Source organism: Labrus mixtus, chromosome 7, assembly GCF_963584025.1.
Source record: "Labrus mixtus chromosome 7, fLabMix1.1, whole genome shotgun sequence".
In the NCBI taxonomy this organism is placed as follows: Eukaryota; Metazoa; Chordata; class Actinopteri; order Labriformes; family Labridae; genus Labrus; species Labrus mixtus.
The window spans coordinates 25,988,061-26,016,047 of NC_083618.1; the positions used below are offsets into that span (position 1 = coordinate 25,988,061).

At 41.8% G+C, this 27,987-nt stretch overlaps 1 protein-coding gene across 2 annotated transcripts; it reads right to left on the reverse strand.

Annotated features, from left to right (window-relative positions):
* Positions 1-104: 104 nt before the first annotated feature.
* slc41a1 (solute carrier family 41 member 1) lies at positions 105-27,987 on the reverse strand. Of its 2 annotated transcripts, none has more exons than XM_061041408.1 (11): positions 27,682-27,987; positions 24,891-26,053; positions 18,725-18,832; positions 13,045-13,116; positions 10,922-11,066; positions 9,260-9,406; positions 7,101-7,245; positions 6,382-6,461; positions 5,367-5,501; positions 5,039-5,187; positions 105-4,548 (listed from the first exon to the last, which is right to left on the reverse strand). In XM_061041408.1, the coding sequence occupies exons 2-11, from the start codon at positions 25,374-25,376 to the stop codon at positions 4,363-4,365; spliced, it is 1,653 nt and encodes a 550-aa protein (XP_060897391.1). In that variant the 5' UTR covers positions 25,377-26,053; positions 27,682-27,987; the 3' UTR covers positions 105-4,362. The 2 variants fall into 2 exon arrangements, with proteins under 2 accessions (XP_060897391.1, XP_060897392.1); XM_061041409.1 differs by lacking the exon at positions 27,682-27,987 and adding an exon at positions 26,424-26,545.

The window sequence follows — 27,987 nt, forward strand, 5'->3', positions numbered from 1 at the left end:
GATATGTAAAGGTTTTGCCAATGGCAGTAACAGCTAAGATTGTCTTTATTTTGCAAGATGTCTATTATGTGTGAGTGATTGTGATGAGCACACCAAAGGCATAGTGATTTTGACCCATATACTTCTTTATTTCCAGCAATTTTACAAAGTCCTGCAGGGAGAAGTCCTCACAGGTGAAGGGCTTTTACAAGAATCTCCACAGAGAACACAAAGAACTCCGCTCCAGTAAGACATGATATTACATTTCTTTCCAAGAGGCAGCAGAGCTGAGTCGGACAGGTGGAATTTAGAGTTCAGACTCAGGCTCGGTGTTGATGTAGAGAGACTGGTGGGCTGACGGTCAGTGTGGTTCTCTGAGTTTACAGAGTTTGAAGCACTGAAGTTAAGAAGGCAGAAGGCGTGAGGGTTCTTAAAGGCTGTTTTTACAGTGGGAAAGGACAGGAATCATTTTTGTCATGTTGCAGTTTTTTTCAGGTTTACTAGTAGTATTATTATTGGATAAGACCTTACATAACTGACTCCAGACTTTAGATGGGGGGGGGGGGGGGTTCAGCCTCTAAGCCCTCATGTTTGCAGATGCTTGTGACCACAGGCTAAAAACAGACATCAGACCTTCTCCCCACTCCTGCATCATATAAATTCTATTACTTACACATTACAATCAATTTACTGTACATCTTATATCATATTAATCAAAGCTACTTAAAGAGTTGCTACTCTGTGGGGAAACATTACTCCTGATTGGTTACTCTGAGGTGAGCTTGGCTCTGACAGGTTAAGGCCTTTCGATGTTTTATAAGTATACTATCCATGTGTGAGACGTGTGTACGTGTGTGTGTGTGTGTGTGTGTGTGTGTCTAAAGACTGGTATTAGGCACTGTACTATTAGCCCAAATTTCTATGGCAGCAGGCGCCAAAGAATGAAAAAAAAAAAAACGGAGATGAGAAAAACACCATCAACATGGAGGCAAAGAAACAGAGCAAAAATGAAATGACAAAATAAACAACCTTATTTAAAGAATAAATATAGTATTTACAATTTGCTTTGTGTGCTTATAAAAATAAATAGACAAAGCATTATGTGCCCCCTTATAGAAGTATTCACAACTATCCATTGACACGGAGGCAGAACGCTGGCGCAGGAGGACACGGACAGAGTGAAACGATGGAGGGATGTGTCGTTTAGAGGAAGACAAAATAAATGTCCCCCTGTGTGGGTGGCTGTGTGTTTGAATCCAGAGGACAACGAGATGCTCGAAGAGAAAGGAGAATCCCTGCAGTGCCCTCTGGTGTCTGTTTTGCACATTACAGTACTTTGTGTGTTGTTCAGCATTAAAAAGTCCTTTATCTTTTCGGTTGGTTTGTTTGTTTGCTGCATTTCATGACACAAAAATGGTGAAGATTTCAAAAGATTAAGGAAAGGAATAGCAAAGGAAAAGAAAATCTTTTTTTTTTTTTTAACATAATAAACACATTTAAAAAAATCAGTCAGATCAAAAAGAAAGATTTTTAACAGGTAAAATAATCAAGTTTTGCACATTCACATTATGTGCCCTGCACATGCATTCTGCTGGCCCCTTAAACAGCATCACATGCAGGTTTTCTTCTAAGTCTCTGCTCAGGGCCAACACCTGTACTTCGTAGGTGTAAAGCCTGTCAAAATGGCACACAACCTCCTTTTCCAATATTCTCTTTAACTCAAAGAAAAGGTCAGCTCTGGTCAGTCTCAAAGACAGGTTTTAAAGAGTGTGGTGTGTGGGTGGAGGAGGCATGATCTAATGTTTAACCCATGTGTCTCAGATTTTTTCCCCTTTGATTTAACATTTACCAGTCAAACATTCATTACAAAAAGCTCAGGTTTCTGTCTGAACAGAGGTTAGTACGAGTTAAAATGTCGCGTTTGACGATGACAAGACAGGAACAAAGGATGAGATGTGTAAAATTGGACGCAGAAGTCCACATATTCTATGATTTAAGCCCCCATGTGGTCAGCACTTTTGAGATTTTTTTTTTGCAACTGGTCCACAGTGTGAATTTGTTAGCAACTTTGAAACTCGCAAGCTAGCAGGTAGCGGCTAGCGATAGCGAGTCTCTGACAAAAAGGGGCATGGTGGGATACAAAAAAATGTACTCTTGATAGCTACATCTGTTTTAGGATGTTGGACTCTGCAATAGGGTCCGCACAGTCGAGACATTATGCTACTGATCAAGGTTAATTTTAAGAATCACAAAAGAGACAGAGGTGTTGGACTGAATAACAGCGCTGCTTTGATTCGGTTGTAGGCACAAGGCCGAAGAGAATCACAGACGTGCTGATGTGCAGTGCAATATCTCAACCTCAAGTGTGATATTGCCTTTATACAAGAGTTGTACAACCAGAACATAGAAAAAAAACTATTAAACAACGACAGAAAATATATATTTTTATATCTAGTTCTGTGTCTTAATGGACACTGACCTGTTGCCAAGTAACCCAAACATTGTTCTGTACTCTTACTACCTAGTTTGAATAACATGTATTTGTATGTTTGAATGAATCATGCAGTGAGCTAAATAAGAGTCTGTTTTGTGAGTAAGAGGGAGCAGCTAGATTAAGCAGGACAAACTCTGCTGTAATGTTAGTTTACAGTTTGCAGAAGACCTGGCTAAGGTGGAGTGATACACATTGTGAAAAGTCCCAGTGATGCTCTTCTTTATATCAGCACTCATGGAATACCTAGAGTCCAGCAGACTACTTTGTCTGAGTCAACTACTGTAAAATGGACAGAATGAAAACTGGTTAAAACTGGTTCCAACTTGAACCTATCAGAAAGGTCTCCCAGAAATTCCTGTAGCCACCGTGATCCAGCTGCTAGCTAACCTCAAACAACTTTGTTGGCCTGTCTTTTTGTTTCCCTGCTCCAGCTTCATCTTAATGCTTTGTTGAACTTTAAATCCTCAAAGAAATCAATTATCCAACAAAAAAATGTCATCAATCATTAGCTCTCGTCTGGCATCAGACTCTACCAGCTGAACCTGAGCGAGCATATCCTGCCTAGAGCAACTGCACTCTTTCAATCTGTAACAATACGCTCAGTTGGCTGAGCTCTGCGGGTTGTTTCCAGTTTTCTGCAACGTGTTGAGAATCTCTTGTCACTTACTGTACGCCTGGCTTGGGCAACATAACAAATACAACCAGTAGCCTGTAAAGAGTAGACAGATGGTTTCAGACATGCAGATTGGTGCTAATATCTTAAAACCAGCTCAAGCAAAATGAGACTTGCTAACCTTTGAGCATCCTGACACAATGTGAGCTGTAACAAATAGTGAGGTTTGTGTCTTTATGTGCGGGGTGTACTGACACATACGGGCTATTTTATTCACAAACAATTGGGATCATTGTCTCTGTGTGTGTTCCCTTAAACTAAGAAGAATCTTACTTAAGAGTCAAGACATGGCATCATGTTGGTCCTCGAGGACTTTCAGGAAACTTGAGGAATTACATACAGGTGTTTGTATGAATTTACACACAAACAAAAAAAAAAAAAAAAAACAACAACAGGCAGTGATTTGACGATACAAGTCTTCAGGTTAAACCGTTTTTGCAGCGTCTGTTCTAAGAATTTGTTGTATTCTGTTTTGGTCTGATTAACAAGCCCTTAATTGAGAGGAAGCGAGTTCACAAATTGTAAATCATAAATCCTTAACTTTTTTGATGTTGTGGTCAAATCCCCTCTGATAAAACTTTCAGAAGGTAGAACAGAGAAAAGCAAGATGAATTCTACTCAATCAAAAGTTAGACACATTAGTTCTGCATTCATTCTGAATACATGACAAAGCACTTGGTGATTAAGTAATTCAAGGCTTGTTTGGATATATTTTTTGCTGACTTTTGTCTTTGTTTCAAGTGTTAAAACCAAAGAGCTAACATCCCCATTGAAAATAATGAAGACAGGCCCTGCACATACAACATTTATCAGTTTTTACTTATAGTAACAATCATTGTCAGAAGTATTAGGACTCAGTTGTTAGGAAACATAGAGGAGGAGAAGTAGTGAGTCCTGTTGGACTGGATCCGTTGGGGTTTTGTTCAGTGTTTGAGGCGGAGATATTTGCGTCTCCGATGTTAAGACTCACACACTGTCTGAACTCTGGGCTGCTGCTCCAGTGAACAGTGTCCAGATATCCTGAAGTAGGATGCTACTGCGCTATAAAATCACCATACCTTCAATCGGAGCCCTACAGGAGATTAGCCCTTTGTTGTAGAGGTTGTCTACTTTCAGATAACATTCAGGCATACAGGTGATGTTTACCATCGTCCGTGTGTGCGCAACAGTAGAGTGTGTTATCCTCTTCTTTGTCGTGCGTGTACGTGCATTGCATTCAGTTGCCTAGGTTAGAGTCTCTGTCCCCGATGAACCAGCGCATGTGGAAGCAGAGGGCGAGGAAGCCGGTCCCCAGCAGGTCACCCAGAGCGGTCAGGTAGGGGATGGAGAAGTTGTCGGGGTCCATGCCTCTGCCCCACATCCAGTGGACCATCCAGTCTGCCAGGTAGAGAAGGATTATCACCTGGTGAAGGGGAAGCGAGAGCACAGTGTTAACACAAACCACAGAGGCATGGACTTCAAAGGGACTCTGCTGGAGAATCCCCTTTGGCAGAGGCGAGTCTTTTAAATGAGGTGTTTGTGCATCTTACAAAGCAGAAAAGCGGTAAAGCTTGACAAGTTGAAGAACTGAGTAGAAATGAACCAATCAGCTGCCTTGAAATCATTCAAATAAAAAAGTGATTTTTCGGGCATTTTTGCCATTATTGGATTGGACAGCTGAAGAAATGTTCAGGAAATGTTGGGAGGAGAGAGTCGGGGGATGACATGAAGCAAATGGCAGAGGTCGGATTTGCACGGTTGGTTGACATAATTGTTTGCTAAGAAGTGGTGACAACAGCGCATCACTTTTACACTCTTCCCTGAATTTAATGCATGGTGCTTTTCATTTGCATGCCATTATGACATTTAAATATCCATGTAATTGCCCCATGAGATGAATAAAGACTGTGTACCTGAAGCAGTGCAGCACCCATGTAGAAGGTAATAAAGACGGGTGTCAGGGTGGTGTGCCCCCCCCTCAGGGAGTTGATGGTGTACAGGAAGACAAGGTGACCCGGGGCGACCAGGAGGAACAGCACACGCGATGAACGAGAGTTCACAGCTGGAATAGACAGAGCACTTTCTTTGAAACATTTGAAAACATGGTTGTTACTGACTTTACTCTGCTGTAAAGGACAGACTCTGGCAACTCAAAATGATATGATAATAAGAAGTGATCCTCCAAAATCTTTCTTTTGTTTGTGAAGAGATAAATTCTCACGAGATAAAACGATAACTTACAGGAGCCGAAGAAGGAGGTGCAAGGTGTGGGGCATTTCCTGGGGGTGTGGTTTGGATCCCCCATGGGTAGACCGTTCATGTGCAGGTAGGTGGAGATTCTGCTGGCCTGTACTGCGACCAGGTTACCTCCCACACCTGAATGAGACACAACAAAAAACAACAACAATCGATGTGACAACATGTAAAAAACATCAATCCATCGGTTTTTTTTCCTTTATGTATTCAATAAAATTCAATGAAAGATATTTTGACTGCTCATGTTTGAAATAGTAGCAAAAAGCAAATATGTCTGCCATCCAGTCAGAGCAATATGTATTCTCCATCTGCCAGCCTGCACATATTTTTACTCACGTGTGACACCTCCGTCTGTTATTTAACCAGACAGGCGGTGCAGCTTTAAATATACATTTCAATGAGATTTTCTGTGTTTTTTTTGTCCTCTCCTCAAGTGATTAGGTATACATGTCATCCTCCATCTTTATCCCTGTCTGTCTGCCTGGTACCTCATTTACAGGCTTGTTGGCAGTTATTTTCACATCTCGCTTATCTTCTGTCAGCGTCTGCTGTAGTCGAGGGGTTAAATTGGGCCATGTCTGCTCCAGGACTCATCGGGCCTGAGCACGGTTATCTCTTGTACATGAGGTCGTAATACAACACCTGATAATGCCTTTATGTTATCATGAAGCATGCTCAGTATACAGGCAGACTCACAATAAAAAATAAGAGGGAGAAGTGGTCGAGTCTGTGTCACACAGATAATGTGCATATTAAGCATAAATTCACTCCCTTTTATTGAACATTTCCATAGGCCAAAGCACAATAGTGTAAAAAAAGAGGAGAACACTTCCAGACTTGGTGACGTCACTGTGATGATCATTTTTACTTTTCTAATGTGGAATCAGGCCGATATTGAAGTCTACTGCATGTCTTCCAAACTCACACATTATCCCAACAAAACCCCTGACCCAAAAAGAATTGTTAACGTTTCCTCCTGTGAGGTTTAATGACTCCTCACCGTTGATGACGGGGGTGAAGACAGCCATGCCAGCAAAGTTTGGGTTGGTGACTGTCTTGTCGAGGATCAAACCACCAACACTAAAAGACAGAGAAGCAGGTATAACATACAAAGGTATAACATGTATGTCAGATATGTAGAACATTGTACTAAAGTGAAGTGCACGCACAACAAAAGTCTTCTAATTTTATTCTTGAGGGAAAACATTTTTTCCTTTTGCATCACTTTTTTTTTCTAACAAATTCAATAAATGCTCCAATTCCAATGGATTAGAGAAGTATTAAAAATGTTTTTCTGAAAATGGTGTATCTCCAAACCGGTGATTGGAAGTTTTTCCACATAAACTGAAGGATTAAGTGCTCATTTATGGGTAAAGACCATAATCCCCTCCTGCATACGCTAAATTAACTATTTTAAACCTCATTGGATTAACTAGGAAAGGCAACTAATCCAAGAGGGATTACAGGGATGTTTTTCTGGGTGTGTTAAAATTCAGCATCTATGGTTCTCCCAGGACAGCAACACTATCTACATTCTGTAAAGAATCAGAATCCTGCTGCTGATCGGGAGGATTTGTTAACTTTTAGAAAACAAGTGGATTTCTTTTTGACATTGATGCAAAGTTAAGGAATCTCGAAAAGTGCAATCGTTCATACTCTACCTACAGTAAATTCATTCTGCGGTGTAGAAAAACATGAGTTGATCCCTGTGTGATCTACCTGCTGATCGCCATGGCGATGATGACTGGCTCCCAGCCGGAGTAGAGGAGCTCTCTAGTGGATGGGATCCTCCTGGCTATGAGCACCCATAGGGGGCACATCGCCACAAACACGGCACACACCAGCGGGTTGGCGTAGTCGTTCTCTGTGTCGGAAAATAAGAAAGTGTAAACACAGTCAACACATGATGATGGACAATGCAACGATTTTGTCACGCTCAGATTTGACAAACAAATCCAAAACGTCATGCTTTTACTGCATTTGTGGTATTTGACTATTTCATTTGTCTTTGTTTTTAAAGAGTTTGAATTATGTTTGAAGACTTGCCCCCGTTTCATCCTTTCATACTGAACGGTGTGTGTGAATGTTTGTGTGACATGTTGTAAGCTTTTTTTAAATAAAAAAATACAATCATGATAAACTGGTGTTTGCTATTAATGATCATATGAACCTGCCGCAGGTAACAAGGAGGTGGAAGGATTACAGGGACGAGAAATGACGTGTGATGGAGCTGCAGTGAATCAGGATTGAAAAGTATCAGTGGACATCTGAGGTAAGCATCGCCAACATTAAAACAACATATTCCATTATTTCTGCTAAAATCTACTGCTCGACAAAGAGCTGATGTCTTGGGGGCGCTGGTGGTGCAGTGGTTAGTGTGTGGGGGCTGTGGTCCTCCAAGCGGGCGGCCCAGGTTCGAATCAGACCTGTGGCTCCTTTCCCGCATGTCATTCCCCACTCTCCATTTCCAACTCTACCCACTGTCCTATCTCTACAGTAAAAGGCACACAAAGCCCAAAAATAAATCTTAAAAAAAGAGCTGATGTCTTGCAAAACAAATTAAATCAAAAGTTACGTAAAATTATATTAACAAAAATCTTGGCAATGGGGGTGAAGTGGTTAGTGCTGTCGCCTCACAGCGAGCAGGTTCCTGGTTTCGTTGGACAGGAGCCTCTCTGTGTGGAGTTTGGATGTTCTCCCCGTGCATGTGTGGGCTCTCTCTGGTTACTCTGGCTTCCTCCCACAGTCCAAAGACATGCATGTTAGGTTAAAAGGTGACTCTAAATCGCCCGTAGGTTTAAGTTATCCAATGACAGCTGGATGGGCTCCAGCCCCCCGCCACCCCACACAGGAACAAGCCCTATATATAATGGATTGATGGATGGATCTTGGCAATGGATTAATAATAGTCAGGATGCTTTCTTTGGTTAGTATTATTATTAAATGTCTACTTTTGGACTTTGGTCTCTGTGTATTAATAATGGTGTCTTGTAATCCTGTTTTGGGCTGGGCATATTGTTTATGCATGACACAATAATGACATTAATTTAATTTAATCAGTACTCCATTCCTAGAATTCAGAGTGTATTTAAAATAGTTGTGTGTATTGTAATTATAAGCACAGGAGCCTAGATGAATCTGAAATTAAAACCACCATGTGGTGTTAAAAAACTCTATGTTTAAACAAAACAAAAAATACTTTGAGTTTGTGCACTGAGCAGGACTGAACTGTTATTAGGAGTGACAGTGAGTACCCGGTATTGTCTCTAGGAGGCAGTGTTACAACTGAATCGAAACTACAACCACAAACAACATTTAAGAAAGCAGGCCACACTTTTACACCCACACAGCAGCTTTGTTTTCGTTCATTAGAACAAAAAATGACCAGTAAAAACTTGACATAATTCTTTCCTGTGGTATTTACGGCGAGTAAGACTGAAAAATGTCCAGATGTCAGACGTAAGCAGGGTTACTCAACAGTCTGGTCAGGACGGTTACATAGCTCCTGTGTGTGTCAGTGTTTGTCTTTCTGTGGTGTTGAAAAGATTTGTTTGTCTGTGGTTAAAACACTATCGCAGAGCTAACAATAGAAGCCAAATTGGGGTGGAGCTCTGTGCCTTAAAGCACAGCGAGGTTAGGTGTGGGTGTTTTTAATTGTTTTCACTACACCCAGCCAGGCACACGGTCACAATTCAAACAATTGCACAAATGCTGCTCCCTTTTTAAAAAAAAAAAGCATCTTTAAAGATATTAAAGGCTTTGAAGTTGCATCACAAATGTAGCAACTTTAGTGACACTTCTAAACTTCAACGTGTGTGTGTGTGTGTGTGTGTGTGTGTGTGTGTGTGTGTGTGTGTGTGTGTGTGCGTGTTTTCTACCTAGTTCCTTGTACAGTCCTGTCGAGACGCCTGCCAGCAGGGACAGGGTGATCAGGTCACCAAGGCTAGCAGCGATGGGCGTGGCCACGTTGTCCGGATTAATGCCCACTTTCCTTGCCGCAATGATCACTCCAATCATGATGAGCCCTGCGGGGTGAGAGTCATTAGATATCACACAATGGAATTCATCTGAGGGCACGGTCACATACGTGATTCTCTATTGTTCTCTCTTACTGACTTTTAACTTCAAACACGGCTCAAGAGCAAGAAGATAGTACAGAACATGTTAACAGGTGTGCACGATGTGTGTCCAGGAAAATGGATTTGGAGTCATTTTACTGTCATCAGGGATCTTAAAAATGTCAATAAAAATAGCCTTAAGGTTTGGTGATATGCTAACATTAATCAAGACAAGGCAATAAAAAGCTGCTGGCCAGATAGACTCAAAGTTTTAAGATATATTTGAACTCAGAGCACTCGAAAGTGATTTCATGTTCTTCACAAAACTGGACACAAAAAGTTCAAAAGTGTCAAAAGTCATGGTCACTACATAGTAAAGAGTTTCCTCCCATGGCAAGGACAGGAAAGGATGCCTTAATAATTAAAAGGCATTAATGGCTCTGCTATACAGTGCTTACATTGAAAATGATAATTCTCATATCAGATATTCACCAGATGTTTACAGCATGAGTTTGTCTCCGAGCTAAAATGTCTATGACAGAAAGAATGATCTCATAATTCATGGGACAGATTGAACTGACTAACTTAACAAATCGACTGATTTTTCTAATCTTACATCAAAAGCTAGTTTACATCACTGGTCAAGAAAATACTGAATAACTGGGGTCACAGGTTACTTGGTTTTTCATGGTTACCAGATGGATGTCTCAAGGTTTTTTTTGTGATCCACTGTCTTTACCTCCAACCACCTGAGCTTCCCATTTGTGGTTCAGGTTGAATTTTCTCAATGACCTGTAGCTTTACATTTTGTAGGTATGCGTATGCCTCACCATTATCATTATGAGCATGTTAGCATGCTGACATTAGTATTTAGTTTAAATAAATGCCTAAGTGACAGAGCAGCCATCATGGCTTTACAATCTGTGCTCTGTGAAGTTTCCATTTGAACTCTTTTTATGTTTACAATTTAAAATAGATGTCCTTATTTAAAGGTCTTATTATAAAGAGCCATGAACTTTGGCAGATTAACTAACTAGTTAATGACCCTTAATATAAACTAGCTCATTTTATGACATTTACTTGAAACAAGATCTTCAACAAAACTTCAGCCCTGTAGTGAAATGTGACCAAGACATGCTTGTTAACAAACTGGTTTCAACATGAACAAGCTGAAGACCCAGCTACCCACTCTTTTGACATTTCATGATATTGACGATGATGATTTGATGATGAGGATGACCATATATAACTCTCATGAATAGCTGTCGATGTTGTTGGTGATGACGAAACATTAACTTTAGTGCTTCCTCTGTGCACTTCCTGTTTGCACCTGTGGCACTTACTGACGTTGTTTCCTCTTCTCTAGAACTTGCTTCTGTTTTATTGACTCTCTGATCTTCGTCACTTCTGCTAAAAGCGTCTGCTAAATGAGTCGTAGAGTTGCAGCATGAATATCTGTCACATCCTCTGTGGTAGCCGTACCTAGCAGCAGAGAGGCGATGAAGGCCGTGGCCACACTGGAGGCACAGAGCAGGACTGCGTGACCCATCCGGAAGTGTCCTTCAGGGATCCAGCCGAAGATCACAGCAGCTATGGAGGCAAGGAACCCCACCACTGTAGCCTGGACCTGAACACCCACAAACACATCATCATTAGTCACTCCATTACAGTATAGACATGCTAAGACAAAGACACAGTACCTTGTAATGTGTGTGCAACTTTCAGGATCTACTAAATATTGGCATTTAAATGGCATTTACAGTGTTACAGTATAACAATCTACCCAACTCCAAAAATAGCTTTGAAATATAAGAGGTCTGATCTCTCTTAATAGGGCACCATTGTGACCCAGTGTCAGCGCACAATGACCCTTTAAGAGGTCAGGTCAGCACCCAGCCAGCGCTGGTTTGAAGTGTTCCACGAACTATGGACTCAACAAACATTACATAATCACAAACCCCCTTCAGATGGCAGCAGAGTGACTGACTGAGTGATCGAATGAAGCGCTCATTTTAAGGAAATACTGTTTCAATGATCCTCGTAAAAGATGCATATCTTTTATTTTATTAATACGTGTTCAGGTGGTTTAACTGAGAGGTTGGGACTGACATTTCATTCATGTTTTTGATGATTGTTTATATCCTTATTTATCTTACACACTGGTCATTCACACATTGTGAAATGCGTCCCTGCAGTCTCCTTCACACACTGTTTCCTGTCCCACCTGCTCTTTGCCTCAGCTATTATTATATAATGCCAAGTTATTTTCAGAGTGTGCTTGACATCTCCATGACTCACCAGTGTCTTTGCACCTGTTTTGACGTTGATACCAAAAGTGTGATGTCATCACAGACTGTAAATATTAATGGACGAAGCCTGAGTGACGTCAGCCATCTGTTATGGCAGGGGGCTCCGGGGGCTCATCGTCCAGCAGCCGCCATGCTTGAAATGCTTTAACAGCCTAACGACAGGCTGAGAGCTGAGGCGGGTTTTAAGTCTCTTGACGAACCACTACACCGGGCTCAGCTGTCAATCATGTCAGCTACACGCCTAACTATAAATAACATGTATTGTTCATAAAATCAAAACATAGCCGTTTAAAAAAAATTCAGTGAGGACAAGAACTATTTAGACCTTTTTTTTTTTTTTTTCGCCTGCTGTGTGTACGTGACTTCCGGGGCTCCTGGAGACAGCCTCAAGCGGACACTTGAAGAACTGCAGGATTTCTGATTGGAGTTCATCAGACCATAACAAGACAGCAGGTGTAACATTGGTGTTTAAGGGTTTACTTCATATGCTTTAATTCAAAGCGCCTCTACAATTATATCAGGAGATTTTTTAAATTTGAAAGAAATTTGGAAAATGAGCTATCATTTTGAATAATGTATAATAATAATATTTTAAGTCAAGTATAATCCTTTGATAATGCCTGCCTAATACTGTAGTGTGTAATGTAATAAAAGTGTATAACTCTAATTGATGACATTTTGCATGCTTTCGATTAAACAACAATTGAAAATGATTAGTACTTGAAAAAGCTATTTATTTAGGAGGGCTGATGTTGTGGTGTCCGATCCGTGCATTGTCGTGCATCCTCCACCATACCCAATACTACAGGCAGTATCAGAAAATGATTCTGATGCTGTTATTGTACGTCCTCTGTTATGCTGCATACTCCAAAACAGAAGCCTTGATCTCATGATGGAGTTTTTCTTTTTTTGAAGGGTGAGTAAAAATAAAAAAAATCCAAACATAGGGAATTCAAAGGTACTCTCTTTCCAAACAACTAAAATGCATTTATTTCCTGACATGGTTTTTCAGACCTTAAATCAAATTTGACACTTTTTTTAAGATCAAGCCTTCATCAGGAAGTCAAAATTATTTTAATTCTCAAGTTTTTCTTGTTGGAGTCTCATTGCCAACTCTTGGCACCTGAGTACAATCTGAGGATTGAGTCAAACGCCAAATATAGTCATTATCCGATTACTCGCCATAACCGTGTTACTGCCAGTAACCTTGTTTATTGGCTGGATGAGAGTGGTGTCAGAGATGCTCCGTGACACACAAGTTCACCTGATAGTCCTCTATAGATGCGTTTCATTTACCTGGATGAGAGCCAAGTTCCCCATGATCATCTTCCACATGTCCTTGGCTGTGTCCATCTGACCAATATTAGCCTGAAAGACAGACAAGAACACACGAGGTCAGCATATTATCGTCTGTGGGTGTCTGTTGGGTGTATATGTGTGTGTCGGTGCACAGCGTGTGTTCATGTCGTTGCCTCTTGGTCCCGTCAGAACAATCAGATGTCAGTTCTCTGGACAAAGACCCTCTGATGTGTTCCCCCACCCTGCGGCAGACTCCACTTAGCTCATCTCCACTCTTTCACACACACACACACACACACACACCAACACAAACACTGATGGTCTCAAGTGGCGAGTGGCTATGGCTACAGTGGGCTACTGTGTGTCCAGAGCAATGATCCTGATGCTCATCCACAGTGAGAGGACACACACAGAGGATCTCCTCTTCCTCTGTCTCCTCCAACATTTACATAAGCAGAGGGAAGAGAAACATCTGGACTCATCCAAACACATTCAAGTCTGTGTGTGAGAATATCTGCTTCATGCTTCATCCCAATACAGCACATTAAGAAGTGATAAAAGAGACATGTGTATAAACGTTCGGAATGGGGCAGGGTTTCATGTTTTATAGATACTCCAGATTGATTTTGTTAGATCTGACATTCTTTTTTTTTTTGTTCAGTTATGATTTCACGGTCCTCGCTAATGTGGAGCGTCTTGGAGCAGTCCCGTTTGCCAGTAAGCACTTTGTCAGACACGCTATGCACAAGCTTCTGGTTCAGGTCGGTCATGTGCAAATTATTATTACAAGTCGGGTTGTTTGAAATGTCACAAAGTTGTTCTGCAACCTGCGGTGGATTGTGGGTAAAACGTTTTCATCTTTATTACAACTTTGGCCAAGTAAAGTGATGTTTGTTAGTGATTCCCACTTCTGGTTCTTGTCCATTTGATTTATTCACTTTTTTTGCAGAGTTAGCTCTCACTCACTGTTATTTAACTCTCATTTTATCTAAATATTAATTATTATGTTTGATCTCTTATTTGATTCTGCTTTGTTTTTGTCCATCATGGTTTTTATTCTTCATTTTCAACCTTTTTTTTTTAAATACACTGTTCCTTTTGAATGGACTTGGGGCGTTGTCTGTGTGTTTGAAATGTGCTTAATAAATGAAGCTGCTGAGCCTTGCTTCATCATAACCCCTGTTGGCAGACATTTTGCAACAAACGGCTTTAATAAAACCACTAAACCAGAGAGAACAGGTTAGCCAATAGTTGATGAACAACCCCAAATAATCAGCTACATGCAGAAATCTGTCTCATGGGTTTTAGAGAACGGGTTAGGACTGAAAACATTTTTCAAGTTGCATGACAAAAATGTTTTAAAAAATAGCAAAAGTTGCTCTGTGTCTGCAATTCCCCCCTCGTGTTATGGTCGCGTGTTTGTTTAGCTTTAAATTTGACTTAAAAATACAAATCAGACAAAGATGACTTGTTCAATTATAATTATTTTGTTATACCAGAATTACAAATTTTACTTAGGTAAATCAGAAAGATTAAAAAGAGAGCAAAACACTAACATAAGCCTGTTTTCAGGATCATTTTGTTGAAGTAATAAGCATTAGCATTAGCATTAGAATTAGCATTAAAATTAGCATTAGCATTAACATTAGCGAAGCTGGAACAGTGAAACTAGGAATAAAAAATTGTCGTGACCTGACCACATAAATATAAACGGATATTTATAGTGGGGCAGATGTGGTTCAGTGGTAGAGTCGCCCGCCTCTCAACCAGAAGGTCAGAGGGTTCAATCCCACCTCCTGCAGCCACATGTCTGATGTGTCCTTGGGCAATTTAATGAATATGTATGACTGGATTAGTTAATACTGACAGACTCTTTACAGCAGCTTCTGCCATCAGTGTGTGAATTGGTATAGGTGTGACCTGCGGTGCAAAAAGTGCTTTCAGTAGCCAGACTGCAAAAGCGCTGTACAAGCTAAAGTTCATTTACCATTCACTTATTAAATGGATTAAAAAAGCTCCAAATGGCAAAAAACGACTTATAAAAACATTATGGGATTGTCTTGATGTATTGATGTTCATATTTGCTTATTCCATGTATGTGTGGCTTTCCTCTCCCTCTCAAATTTCTCTCCGACAGGCCCGACCTGGCCGCATGACAGGGGAAACTCACAAGCCCCGATGACAAGATGATCATGTGTTTAGGAGGAAATGTCAGAACTTGTGTATCTGCCAGTTACAACCACGCAAACATTCGCTCAGCCCATCAGCAGGATGCATGTACATGTGTGCATGGTCGCCTCCTGCTATGTTTGACGTGCAGAGGGGGGCAGAATGCCACAAAGACTGATAAGACGGTTGAAGGCAGAAAGATAAGAACAAGCCAAACATCAGTGCGGAGCATCAGGGGCATCATGGACTCACAATGAACCCCACAGACACACAGCGTTGGTTCTCAGACAGAACGTATGTCTGCAAAGTCTTTAAGGTCCTTGGATAAGGACATGTCAGGGGTTTTGTTTGTTATATTTTTATTGAACAGGACAGCTGAAGAGACACAGGGAGTGTTGGAGGAGAGAGTCAGGGATGACATGCAGTCGGATTCAAACCCACGACCGCTGCAATGGGGACTATAGCCTGGGACGCATGACAAACCTGCTAGGCTATAGGCTGCCGTAGGACTTTCAGTTTTCATGCAATATTAATTTTACCCACTCATTGCAAAATATCCTGTATGACCAACAGAGACATGTGCAAAGACAAAACCTGATGTTATATGACGATGTGCAAGGATCATGCCAAGTCCTCAGCTTAGGCTGTGTGTATTCGTGAGTGGGTGGGTGGATTATCAGTGTTTGGATCATGGAAGAGATGCAGCACTTATGAACGTTGTGAACATGATTCATGGATGACATAAGAGGCATTAAAGGCTTTTCAACCCCACGCTTTAGAAGCTTCTCCGTCTTTCAGTTGAATGATGATACCATTCATTTTCAACTCATATGAACATGACTCTCGTATACTTTGAAACATCACTCAACAAATGAGGATACCATAGGCTCTTGTAGTGGCTGTAATCTCTCATTAAAGTGTGGTCAAAGTTGCATTATTTGGCAATTTGGAAACAGTTGCACACATAAGGCAGGCGCTGCCAAATTCAAGTAATCTGCCAAATATGGTCATCCAAGAACAAACAATTAGGTTTAACTCCATGAGAAGGGATAAAACAAAACAAAGAACACACTTGCATTTCCTAAAGTTAGATAAACATGGATGAAGAAGAGGGAAAAGGGCTCACTTCAGTTAAAATCCAAAGAAAAAGAAAGAGATTCTAAAAGGAAACACAGTCATGTGAGTTGAGAACTCACACTGCCAGCCAGTTTGAGGGATTACATGATTTTTTTTTTTCAGTAATAAGCGCATTAGGAAATTTACAGTGGTCCTAATCTGCTCATAATTAGTGATGACGTGGAAAGAAATGTGGTCCCGCTGGGGCTGGCCAGTAGAGAGCTAACAGTAATGTCTCAAGACAAGCCCCAGACTTCTGGCTTCTTTAACGGACTATGATGGATTGGAAGGTTCACAACTGGGACCAAGTAAAACCTGATTAAGTATTCTGACAGATTATATATCTACAAAACCTCACTTCTTCAAACTGTTCTGTGCAAACTGGACCACTGTCAACGTGTTTGTGTTGACAGTAATGGTGAAACACGTGAGTCCAGATGTGTCTGAGCCAAATACCAACTACCATTGAAATATTTTTTCACATTCTAGAAAGATTCAAAAAGCAATTATTAACACTCTTTAGCCCTGAGGTTTTTCATTGAACTCTTTAATAAATCAATTGAAGCAAACAGAGAAGTTCACTGCTTCACTCTGTTCATTTGTTCAGGAGTCAGGGAGAATTCAACTGATCACCTTCAGACTCTTACCTGGCCTCTTTTCTCCCTGCCTTGGTGATTTATTGTGGTTGCAAAGAGTTTTCATCATGTTTATATCCTTTAATTATCAATATTAATCTTTAATAACTCCTGTAAAGAGATGCTTCTCACATCAGGACAAACATGTTAATAAAGCACTCATACGCTGAGGTTTTTACCACCATAAAATATTTAATTAATTTTCCCGTAATATAATTTGTTATATTACGGGAAAATTAGAAAAGGGAGATAGAGAGAGGTAGGGACAGTAAGAGCAAACACGTACATTCAGGCAGCGCAGACACGTGGATCAGCCGTGGGCAGAGAGGTGAGGAGGGAGCAAGTGCAGGGTAACGTTTTGCATTTATCCTCCTGTTTGTAGAACATTTTACTCTTCTGCTGACGAGCACCTCACATCTACACTGCCGACGTGTTAGCTTGCTGGGTGTGTGTGGCCGTCCGTTAGTGTTTGTGTGTCGCTGTGCGCTCGGCATGAAACGGCTTGCGTGTGTATAAGTCTCAGATGGGCTCAAAATCGCCTGTACCTGTGATGACCGGTCGACCCCCGGTCAGGGCCGCTCTGGCTTGAACATGTAAACTGTTTTGGTTTCGCTGTAGCTGCTGATGCAAGAATAAAATACATTTGATATTTTGAATAAGTATAAGTGTGAATAATGTAAACTTAATGTAACAAAATGATCTTAACCCTAACCAATTAAAAGATGTTGGACACAATTACTACACTACTTAACTTAACTTATGTCATTTGAAAAGATTTGAATATGCAGTTTCTGGACACTGTTCACATATTTTCCAATAGTTTTGTTTGAATAGATAATGTGTGTCTTATGACTGAGTTGAGCTTCCCTAGCTGGGTTGGACACTGTTAGCTATGCTAAGCAGCTTCGTCACATTTCCCACAGTCCAGTGGAAAGAATGTGAGGATTGGTGCGCTTAAGGTCAACGTGCTAATTCTCTTATTCCTTCAAGGTGTGCTACTAACCTCCGATCCGGCTCATAGCCTGGAAGACACATGTTGCCTAGCGAGTAAATCAGCAAAGCAACCAAAAAACGGTAAGTAAGTTTTCGGTAACAGGCCATTTTGTTGAAAAAGGATTTCCTGCGACTTGACATCTTAGAGTCTTCTCATCTTTACACAGAAAATAAACATTAGCTCAAGTGAAGAGCTATAGAAGGTCAGTAACGATGCTAAGAAAAAACAAAAAAGATCTGGGCAGGAATGTTGCTATCAGTGTATCTGAAACCTAGGTCATGTTTGGCAATGTGACCTCTGACTCCAAGAACAATCCGCTTTAATGGGTGTGACAGGGGTTGTCAGGGCAATGAGATAGATCAGTAAACTTTTAAAGGGGAAACACCTTAAACAACCACAAACAATGGACACAATCCTCTGGCCTGAAATTAGATAATTTTGCATCAATGTAAAAAAAAAACAAAAAAAACAACGGACAACTGGATTGCAGAGACAAAGGAATTCCCGCAGTAATTCACAGACTCACTCTCGACAGTGCGAGATAATACGACGTATGTGGTATAAAACTGTTAAACACATAAACAAACGGGGTGTTTTGTTCTGGAAATAAACCGGATGGTGTTTAGGTTGTCTGAGCCAGTGGAAGCACACACATTGAATAAAGTAAAAACCTATTTGCCCCGACTGTGACGGAGCGCCGACGGACCGAACGCGCTTCTGGTGGAATTTAGGCTTCACACTCTCACACGCATGCATTTCTTACCGCTGTGGAAAGTCTCGATGCCAGCGTCATCTCCAGGTTGCCTTTGAGTCCCAGCAGTGCAGGGACCAGGATGAACACCTCCGACACCTCCGTAAACACCGTCCAGTGCTGCAACAATCGACATGTAACATCAGTAACATACAAACAAGAACACGATGAACACAGTGAGACATGGTACACTGTCACATACATGTGGAGTGTATTCTCCGTTGGGAACAGAACGTCTCTGTGACCTTAATCTTTATATTGATTGAGTTGTGAAACCAGACCTCTATGTTGGACCAGACTGTCTGCCTTGACAGACCTTTACACTATATGTAGCATGTCAGCTCTCTGCTCTCTTTAAACAAGAACAAGGTGAGTGGGACCTCAGGCCTAAAGGATTTATCATCCTCCTGTTTCACCCCTGTCCTTTATATGTGATTTACCATCACCCATCAATCTTCACTGAATTAAAAATGTATCTTCCTTACACTCTGTGAGTAGTTACACACACTAAGTTTTTTTTTTCTCATAGTCCACTGCACAGCTCCTACATTGCACCTTTTGTACATTTTGTGTTTTTTATTTTTTATTTTTTATATTTTACATTTTTAAATACGGTACTCTTTTATATATTGTAATAGCTTCTCATACTGTATTATTTAAGTTGTTGCTAGTTCTGCTTTATTTCCCTGTTAATTGTTTAGCACCAATGCACCAAGTCAAATTCCTTGTATGCGTTAATGTACTTGGCAATAAAACCAGATTCTGATTCTGATTCTGATTCTGATCTAATAGCATCTTAGAAGTTATCAGACCTAATAACATTTTGACTACATAAGTGAATCAAAAATGTATCTGTCTTTTCTGTAGAAGGAAGCTTATTGGTTTGAAGTGCATTTACAAAGTTTGGTGCCATTTTCAGTTTGTAGCCTTGTTCCAGATCTCTTATCTTTATATCTGCAACCACAATCATGTGTCTGCTGTTGCACCCTCTACTTGCATTTCCGCCAATCAATCAAAGTTAAACTTAAAAGCAGTATTAGAGTATAAGCAAAATGATGAAACTTTGAAATACGAGGCCATTAATGCTCCAATACCGTGTTAATATTTCCTGAACAATGTCAGCTTGTGTGGGTTTATACAGGGCAGTGACACATGGTAAGGAGCATTTTAATTAGGCTCAGGTACCATATGCCTAAATTCTGTAGTGTAGTAGACGATCCACAAAAATCAAAAGAGGATATAACTTTTTTTGATTGACACTGTTGGAATCTGCCAACAACAACTTTAAAGTGTTTCAACAGGTTTACACTGTCGCCGTAGTTTCACGCTCACCGCTGTCACTAGCCCCCGGTTTGTGTTTGCAGTGGGAAAGAGCTACAAGACATGAACCGAGCTAACCATGCTAAGTCTATAAATATGCTACAGCTGATAGACAGGACTGGTGCACTCTCAAAACGTTCAGGGTGAATCTCAAAAGCCAGGATTTCCATTACATTAGCCGAGTAGTAGAAGAACCATCTGGCAGAAGTTGTTTGCAATGAAGTGCAAAGAAATGACAAGACTGAACTATGATTGTTCCAAAGTGGGAATGAAAACCAAAAATCATTCCATCAAAGTTTATCAACTTTTATCAACTCAAGTCTCTCGAAAACCTTAGAGAGTATCAGCTTCTAGAAAAAATGATTTCCCTGTGTGGCCTTCTGCTCAGTCTCTGCCTCATCACTGGGAGCTTTATTATACTTCATCATGCATTACCCCCACACCAAATGCTTTGTGTGAAACAACGTCCTCCAATAACCTTCTTAATATAAAGGTGGGCTTTCACAAATCATGTTTGACATGTGCTTCAGAACATGTCTGCTCACTCATTTGCCAGATATAAGTAGATGGCCTTTAATGTAATGTATAGCTTGTGTCTTGACCCTCAATAAACTTCCTCCTGGCTGTCGGCCAAGTCCTTGAGCGGTGGGTTCCCTGTAAGTCCCCGGGCCTGTCACTGTGTTGAAGTGCCTCTCTCTGCCGTGCCTCTATTAGAGCACATGCAGTGATAGCAAGTTTGTGGTCTACTGTGGCCACAAACTATTGCTGAGGCCCAGGCCATCGATCTATCTCCAGTGAAAGTGCTTATCTTTGGAGCCAGGCCCAAAGGCCCCCAGCACTTACAGTCCGGTCTACCCAGAGCTGAATCAATATTCACAGAGGCTGATGCAGGGAAGAAAGGAGGAGAGCAGAAAATAGACGAGGGGAGGATAATAGAGGAGTAGCTCACGTTGAAGCAAAGTAAAAACACAGTTGGCCTGCATTTCTCACAGCAGCCAGCTTACATGTCTGTTTTGGTGTGTTGCTCCCACTGTGCATCCAGATGGACAGGGCTGATAAGGGGAGTACTCTACATTTCAAGTTGTGTTGTATCAGCGGGTTGGCCTCCAAAACTCTTATGTGAGTTAAACTCCTTCTGTCCGTCCCTTGCTGTCACCAGGCCAAGCAGAGCTCTTTTCCAACAGGCAGCCCCTCCGCCTGGCTCGCTGCCTTCTGCCAACCCAGCACCTCTGCAAGCACTCCTCTCCTCTTTCCAGGCCGCATGTTTTCAAGCTTTCTCCCTCTCTCTCTCTCTCTCTCTACTTCTGCCTCTTTCCTCTATCTCCCTCTCGGCCTCCCCTGTGGTGATATATGTTGTTGTCTCCATGGAACACTGGCTCGGAGCCAAACAAGCCCTCCCTCCCCATGGCCACCTCCGCGGTTCTGAGAACTCTACTGGACAACCCCAGTACCTCTGTGTACAGACCTATAGGAGCTCTGGTATGCAAGCACCCCCCAGAGGGTCGGGTTGCCCGGTTGAGTAACACAGCCCCGTTTTATTTGCGATCACTGTACTTACTGTACCGACAGGAACGCTGAACCTGACGGCATGCAATGTCGACGCAGCTTCGGCAGCGTCCCAGAAACTACATCCGGTGGCGTCCGTTTCATTTTACTGGTGCTGGTCCAGGCTTATGTGTCAACACGTGACATTAAGGTTACAATTCACATCACGTTGGCCTAAACAGTTGGACGTTCTGAAGATGTACCAAAATTGAACATTAGCTAAGAAAATAGACCTTCTCAGCATTAACTGATTGAACAAAGAGGAATTCAATTAATTTCAGTTGAGGTCTATGTAGGAATAAGGTGAACTGAAATGTCCTTGTGCCTCGAAGCTGAAGAGTTTTCAGTCACACAGTTGCCATAAGAATCACTAAAGCTGCCCAGCATGCTAAAATCTTAAAGAAGCATTTTGAAGTGCAAATATAGGCGCTGGGATCCAGGAAGTTACTGGACAGAGTGAAAGATTAGCCAGGGTTTGTGGCAACACAAAAGCAATCTAACCCTCTAATCCCTTCCACCATTATCACTCAAATGCTAACCAAAGAAAGGGTTTATTGTGTGGCGCTATAGCTGTGAGCTGATGGTAATGATTGTTAGATGGGAAATGAGTGAGCAAAACACCTAAAATAGGCAGTCAAACAGGGCAAAAGGGAACAGCAATTATTTGAACAGATTGTAAAGATTGCAAGTGAAGACAGATTGTAAAGTTAGGTGGCACCATTTCATTTCGAAGAGAATGGTGAACAATTGATGAACACATATAAGCATCGATTCTGTCGAGTAAACTGGGACAGGTTTGTAAAAAAATAAAAATAAAAAAATAAAAAAAAGTAGTTGGAATGGTGATTCAGTTTGAGGGAATAAGCCCACGCTCTGGTTTCACTGTGGCTCCTGTTCCAACACCAGACAAGTGGATGTGGTTAGACCAAAATGGTGACTGGTGGGCAGTGAGGGTTTGGCTGGTTGAAAGTCATTGTGTAGACTACCATTTCCTGTTTACTGGTGACTGTTTTTAAAAACTGTTTTTGAGGCTGGAGCTCTGTCCCACTTCTTCACTTAATTTGGCTATTTACGTCGACGGACACCACAGTGCAGGACGGACGGCTAGACGCTGCGGCAGACTTCGTTACACACACACGATAATGACTATTTCATGGACTGCCAACTGTTTTTTTTGCATTTGGATAATTTGTTGTTTTTAGTGGAAGAAACATTTTAGGATATGTCCCGTGTAGTAAATTACCCTGTTGGCCTTTGACAAGGGCATTCCAAGGAAAACTAGCACTACGTGAGAGACTACTTTTCAAACTAAGTGTAACCTTTAGTTAGAGTGAGCCGGTAACCCTCAAAGTCCCAAGTGTCTGGCCCTAGCTGTAAGAGACTGACAGTTTTAGGTCATTCTGCTGCCAAGTCACTGAGCAGAACTATGCAGACGTCTTTCCCTTCTATACCAGCCTGCAAAGTCCTTTCAGAGCCAACCTTGAGAGGGAACGAGGCCATTTGCTCTGCGTGCATGTATGGGCTCACGGTGGTAATAGAGACCTTAAAGAGGTCACATTTCAAAGAAGCCGTAGAGAGACTGACGCAAAAAGCCATTTACCTATCCAAGCCGTAACCTCTAAACTCAGGCCGAGCAGACACGTCGTCTACGGGCTCAAGTGTATAACGTTTGCAGAAAATAACTGATCAAGTCTGACCAAACCAGTGTGTGTGTGTGTGTGTGTGTGTGTGTGTGTGTGTGTGTGTGAGAGAGAGACAGTCAAAAACAATTAGACAATTACCTTCATGCAAGGACATGAGGGATTAGCTGAGTTAGCATTTCACTGAGTCATGAAGGGGGAATAAGCTGGAGCGACAATCTGCAAGGTGCTCCGTTTAACTAACAGGAACATTTGTTTCAACCTTACTGTCCAGCCTTACCGCTCGGTGAGGACCGTGGTTAACTAGGAGGAAAGACAATGCGCTGCGCCTTCTATGTCTTCTCTTGTCCAGCTTTACCGCTAGAGGAAATATGTGCAGGGTGTTTTGGAAACTGGAGAAAACCGCAGCAGCATGGTGCCTCGGTTGAGGCAGCATGAAAACTTTTTGACCTCGAACCTCTGCATTCCTGGTTTAGTGACGATACCTAACCACACGGTAATGAGGGCTTTGAAACAGCATTGTGTTTTGTTTTCACACTGACTCGGAGCTCAACTGAAGTGCGCTGCCATTTCAGGTGCTCAAAGAAAGTACACTTATTCCCTTCCCCTCCTCCCCCTCCTCTCTGTGCTGAGTTCCTGGGGTCCACCATGCTGGCATCAGTATGTGTGTACACAATGTGCCCCGACTGGTCTCCTGGCAGCCGGACACTTCAAACTCGATCTGTATCACAAGCTGACTCCAGAGTAATACTGTATTTGACCTGTCAGCGTGACTTTGGTCTGTATTGTTACACTACACATGCACACTGAATTATACTCAGAGAATCTGCAGTGAGTCAACAATAAAAGAAAGGACAGAGAGTCATTCAAAATGATTGAATATAATTCATAATAATGTCTTCATATATTAAAGAATCAAACATCTCTCTGGCTACATAATAGGATACAATGAACCTCCTGTTAGTGTCTCTGTGTTGTCAAAGCATTCCAGAATACAAACAGAAGGGTGTGTAGCATATTATTGAAGATTGTAACAGTATGTGTCAGCTCTAGGGAAAGGTTTCCGGAAATACCCCTATGTGTTACGTCACATGCCATCAGTGCAATGACTGACTTAAAACAATCAAAACAGGTCTTGCTGGACCTGTTTTTACTAAAATTCCCAAGAGCCAAGTCCATTTGAAGTACATGAGACATAAATAGAGACAGACTCTGCTGGGAAATGTGACTGTGACAAGTTGGATGAGCTATGACGTAAGTTGAGGTGTCAGTTGTAATTGGATGTAAGAAAGGAAAGAGTTAAAAATTGGATCTGATTGGATATGCTTGGGAACTAGACTTGATCATGTGATAGTATTTTGAAGACAAAAGTATTTAGGCTCAAACCAGTTTTGTTCCACACTGCCATCATTGTTCCAGAGCACCCACAACATTTGATTTTCCTTTGTTGTTTCCAACAGTTCATTTAACTTGTAAAATACAAAAATCCTATTTGGTGCAAAAAATAAATAAATAAAGAGTTCTTAAAGGAGAATTAACCACACTGAACCTTTTTATTTTATTTTACAGTTTCCAACTAGAATCGCCCAAAACCCGACACATTTTGTCATTCTTTATCAGTGTATGTTTTGTGTGACAGCATAGAGTCGAGAATATACGTTGGGATCACTCACCTGGACAATGTCGAGCACCATTCCCGCTGCCACTGTCCCAAACCCGGCCAGCAGGAAGGGGAACACCACCTGGAGGCCAATGGTGAAGGAGGTCTCTTTCAGGGGCACGGGTGGTTCTGGGCTGTGGTCGGTGCTGGTGTCGTCACTCCCGTTACTCTGGCTTGCGTTCTCCAAGAGAGCATCCTCCTCCCTCTGTCCTTTGGCATTGGCCCGACAGTCCAAGGCCACAACAATCTCGGACCTCTCCTCATTCTCTCCGTTCTCACCGGCCCTTTCATTGAAATCTGTGACCTCTGTGAGCTCAAACTCGACCCCGGTGCCTGGGCTCACGTCCTCAGAGCCCTTGGTGAGGATCACCGGGTGGACAGTGCTGTTGGAGTTGAGGAAGGCTGGGGTTAGGGGGCCTCCCTCTTTCTTCTCCTCAATGGCCCCAGAGGACATGTCGATGTCGGGGACTTTGTCTTGTTCTTTCGACCAAAGTACCATGCGGAAGCCTTTTGAAGACAATGGGCTTGAAAAAGAAATGGTACACTCGCCTTGGCCTTATAGTTTTGGGGAAGTTTGAATGGAATTGGCCACCTGATCTGGTTTTAAACCTGATCAGTTCAATTGATTTATCCCATTAAAGAGGCTTAGAGGGAGTTTGGGTCGCTATTGAAGACCAGGAGAAGACTGCTCTGTGGGAAAAAACCTGCAGCAAGGCATATGCAGCTGTGCGTCTGCAGAGCCCGTGTTCCTGTCGGTGCTTCGGGAGCAGAACCAGTATGTTCTCCATTCACTGCAGGGTGCTTAGGGTAGGCCGACAACAAAAAGAAGAAAGCATACTGTTTCAAAACAGTAGAGAAAGGAAAAATAAAGGCTTGGGGACTCACCGCAGAAATCCCCTTCCAGTCCCTTATAAACAGTCCTTCAAAGTAAAGTAGAAGTAAAAGAAGAAAAAAATGAAATCAGAAGTCTCTTGCCGAACTACAGTGCAGACTGGTCCCGCTCTGGGTCCACTGATAATGTCAGACTGGTCGGTGTACCGGTCTGGAAATGTCTCACCTTACACCGCGTGGCTCCTGGCAGGTATTCAAGGGAGAGATATTTAAAGGCCTGCAGTATGAAGATAGAATTACAGGTTTCAGAAAAGCACTGCACATCCAAGCAGAGTGGACAGTCACCTGGGAAAAGAAAAAAAATGTATTGATTAATGTCAATATTTCCAGCCCCATTACAGTTCACAACCAATCATCAAATTATAAGAAACTGTTCAATAGTAATAAAACAGCTCTAGAGAGTGCTTGAGTAACTTTCCATGTAGAACAAATTGACAGAAAGGTATGGTGATTTTACAGCTTTAGCTTGCGGAAAACAGATTGTTATTTCTATTAATAATAGACCTACAATACACAAAATGTTAACTATTTTCACAGTTAAACTTTCCTTGATAATTGTGGGCTTAAATTCAGTGTTATGAATGTTTCATCCAGATACACAGCATTTGATACAGGATTATTGGGATACAAAACATTTGAAAAGCCAAAAACTTACAATTGCATAATGTGACACAACTGCAAGAAAGTTGTCCAAAAAACATTACGCGTTTTCAATGGTTAATGTAACTCCTTAAACACCTCTACCAACCTTTTTTTTTTTTTTTTTTGCAAGCCCCTCTAATAGCCTATCCAATAATAATGAAGCGTAGAAAGAAAAAAAAACATTCACTCGACTATGACATTATGGCAGGTGTTAAGAGAGACAAAGAGAGTCTAAAAACAGTTTCATCCAACGCTAAAAAATTTCCTGACGGCGGCTAAAAATATTCTACCATTAACAGAGGCGCTGCGTACATCCTCTGGAAACAGTGTGACACCACGGTCAAGGCATCCCCGATGCAGAGAAACACTTCCTGTCCCGACCTTTCAAAATAAACATCGCAGCCCTCACAACTCCACTTGTTGCCCTTAAATAAGACCAGCTGAATACAATGTTGTCCTCCGGGAAAGACTTTCACCCCAAATTGAAAGTAAGTGTATAAAATGTTAACATTTAAAACCCATTATATCTGGGAAATTTAAGTTTTTATTGCCTACTTCTACAGAAATAGTTTCCCTTCGCTGAGCTATCTAAATTAAAGTAAATACTAATTCAACACAAAAACGAATTTCACTGACAAGGATGACAAGGAGGAAGTGTAGCCTAAAATCTCCCCCACACACTGCATAAAAACAAGTAAAACGAACTGAAGTTAGGCTATTGTAATAAATAAAAACTCTTATTTCGAAGGTCCATCGACGTGCTTCGTGTCTCGCTGTATCTCTTTTGACGCCGCTTTCCTCCGCCTGCATGTTGCGACATCCGCACACAAGACTTTTTTCCCCCCGCTGAAACAATCCTGTTTAGTAGTCCGGACAAATACAACCCGAACCCAACATGGCAAAGACGTAAATTAGTGCTCCCCTGGTCAGCACTGAATAGACGAGCCCTCCTTTCTATTCTGCTGCTCATTTAAACGAGGGCAGGGGGGCTTTCTGCTCCAAACACCGGGGGCTTCAAGCCCGTGTCACTGCCAGCTATCACCACGAGTGTTAAACTCACACGTGTGAATGTAACATGACATTACCGGCTTAATGACCGCATTTATTAGAGGTACATGGTTTTCAGTGTGAGTCCGCATGTGACACATTCCTGTAGATAAATGTGACACTCGGAAGACGGTTTCTCGCTCTTTTTAAAAAAAAATAAAATACTCATTAAACGTCCAGCAGATAGTGTAATAATAATAATAATGAAATAATTAGGAGGTTACCTTTTCTTGTGTCAGCAGTCCGAAGAGGAGAAGCGGACTAACCGGCGTGATGAGTGGCACGCTGAGTGTCTCCTCCGCCTCTTGGTAACGCGTTCAGGCTGAGGCGTGGACGCCGGTGCGCACGCCTTATGTACCGCACAGATGCCTTACTGGTTACTGGAGGTTAATGGTTAAACCCTCCCTCCCGCGCAGTTAAGCTTGCCTTCCCAGTCTCTCTCCCCGACCCAGTAACATTTGTACCCGTCCAGTGGCCCCTGCCCGCCCGCCTGCTTTGATGCACATTTAATACACCCGTCCGGTGCGGGG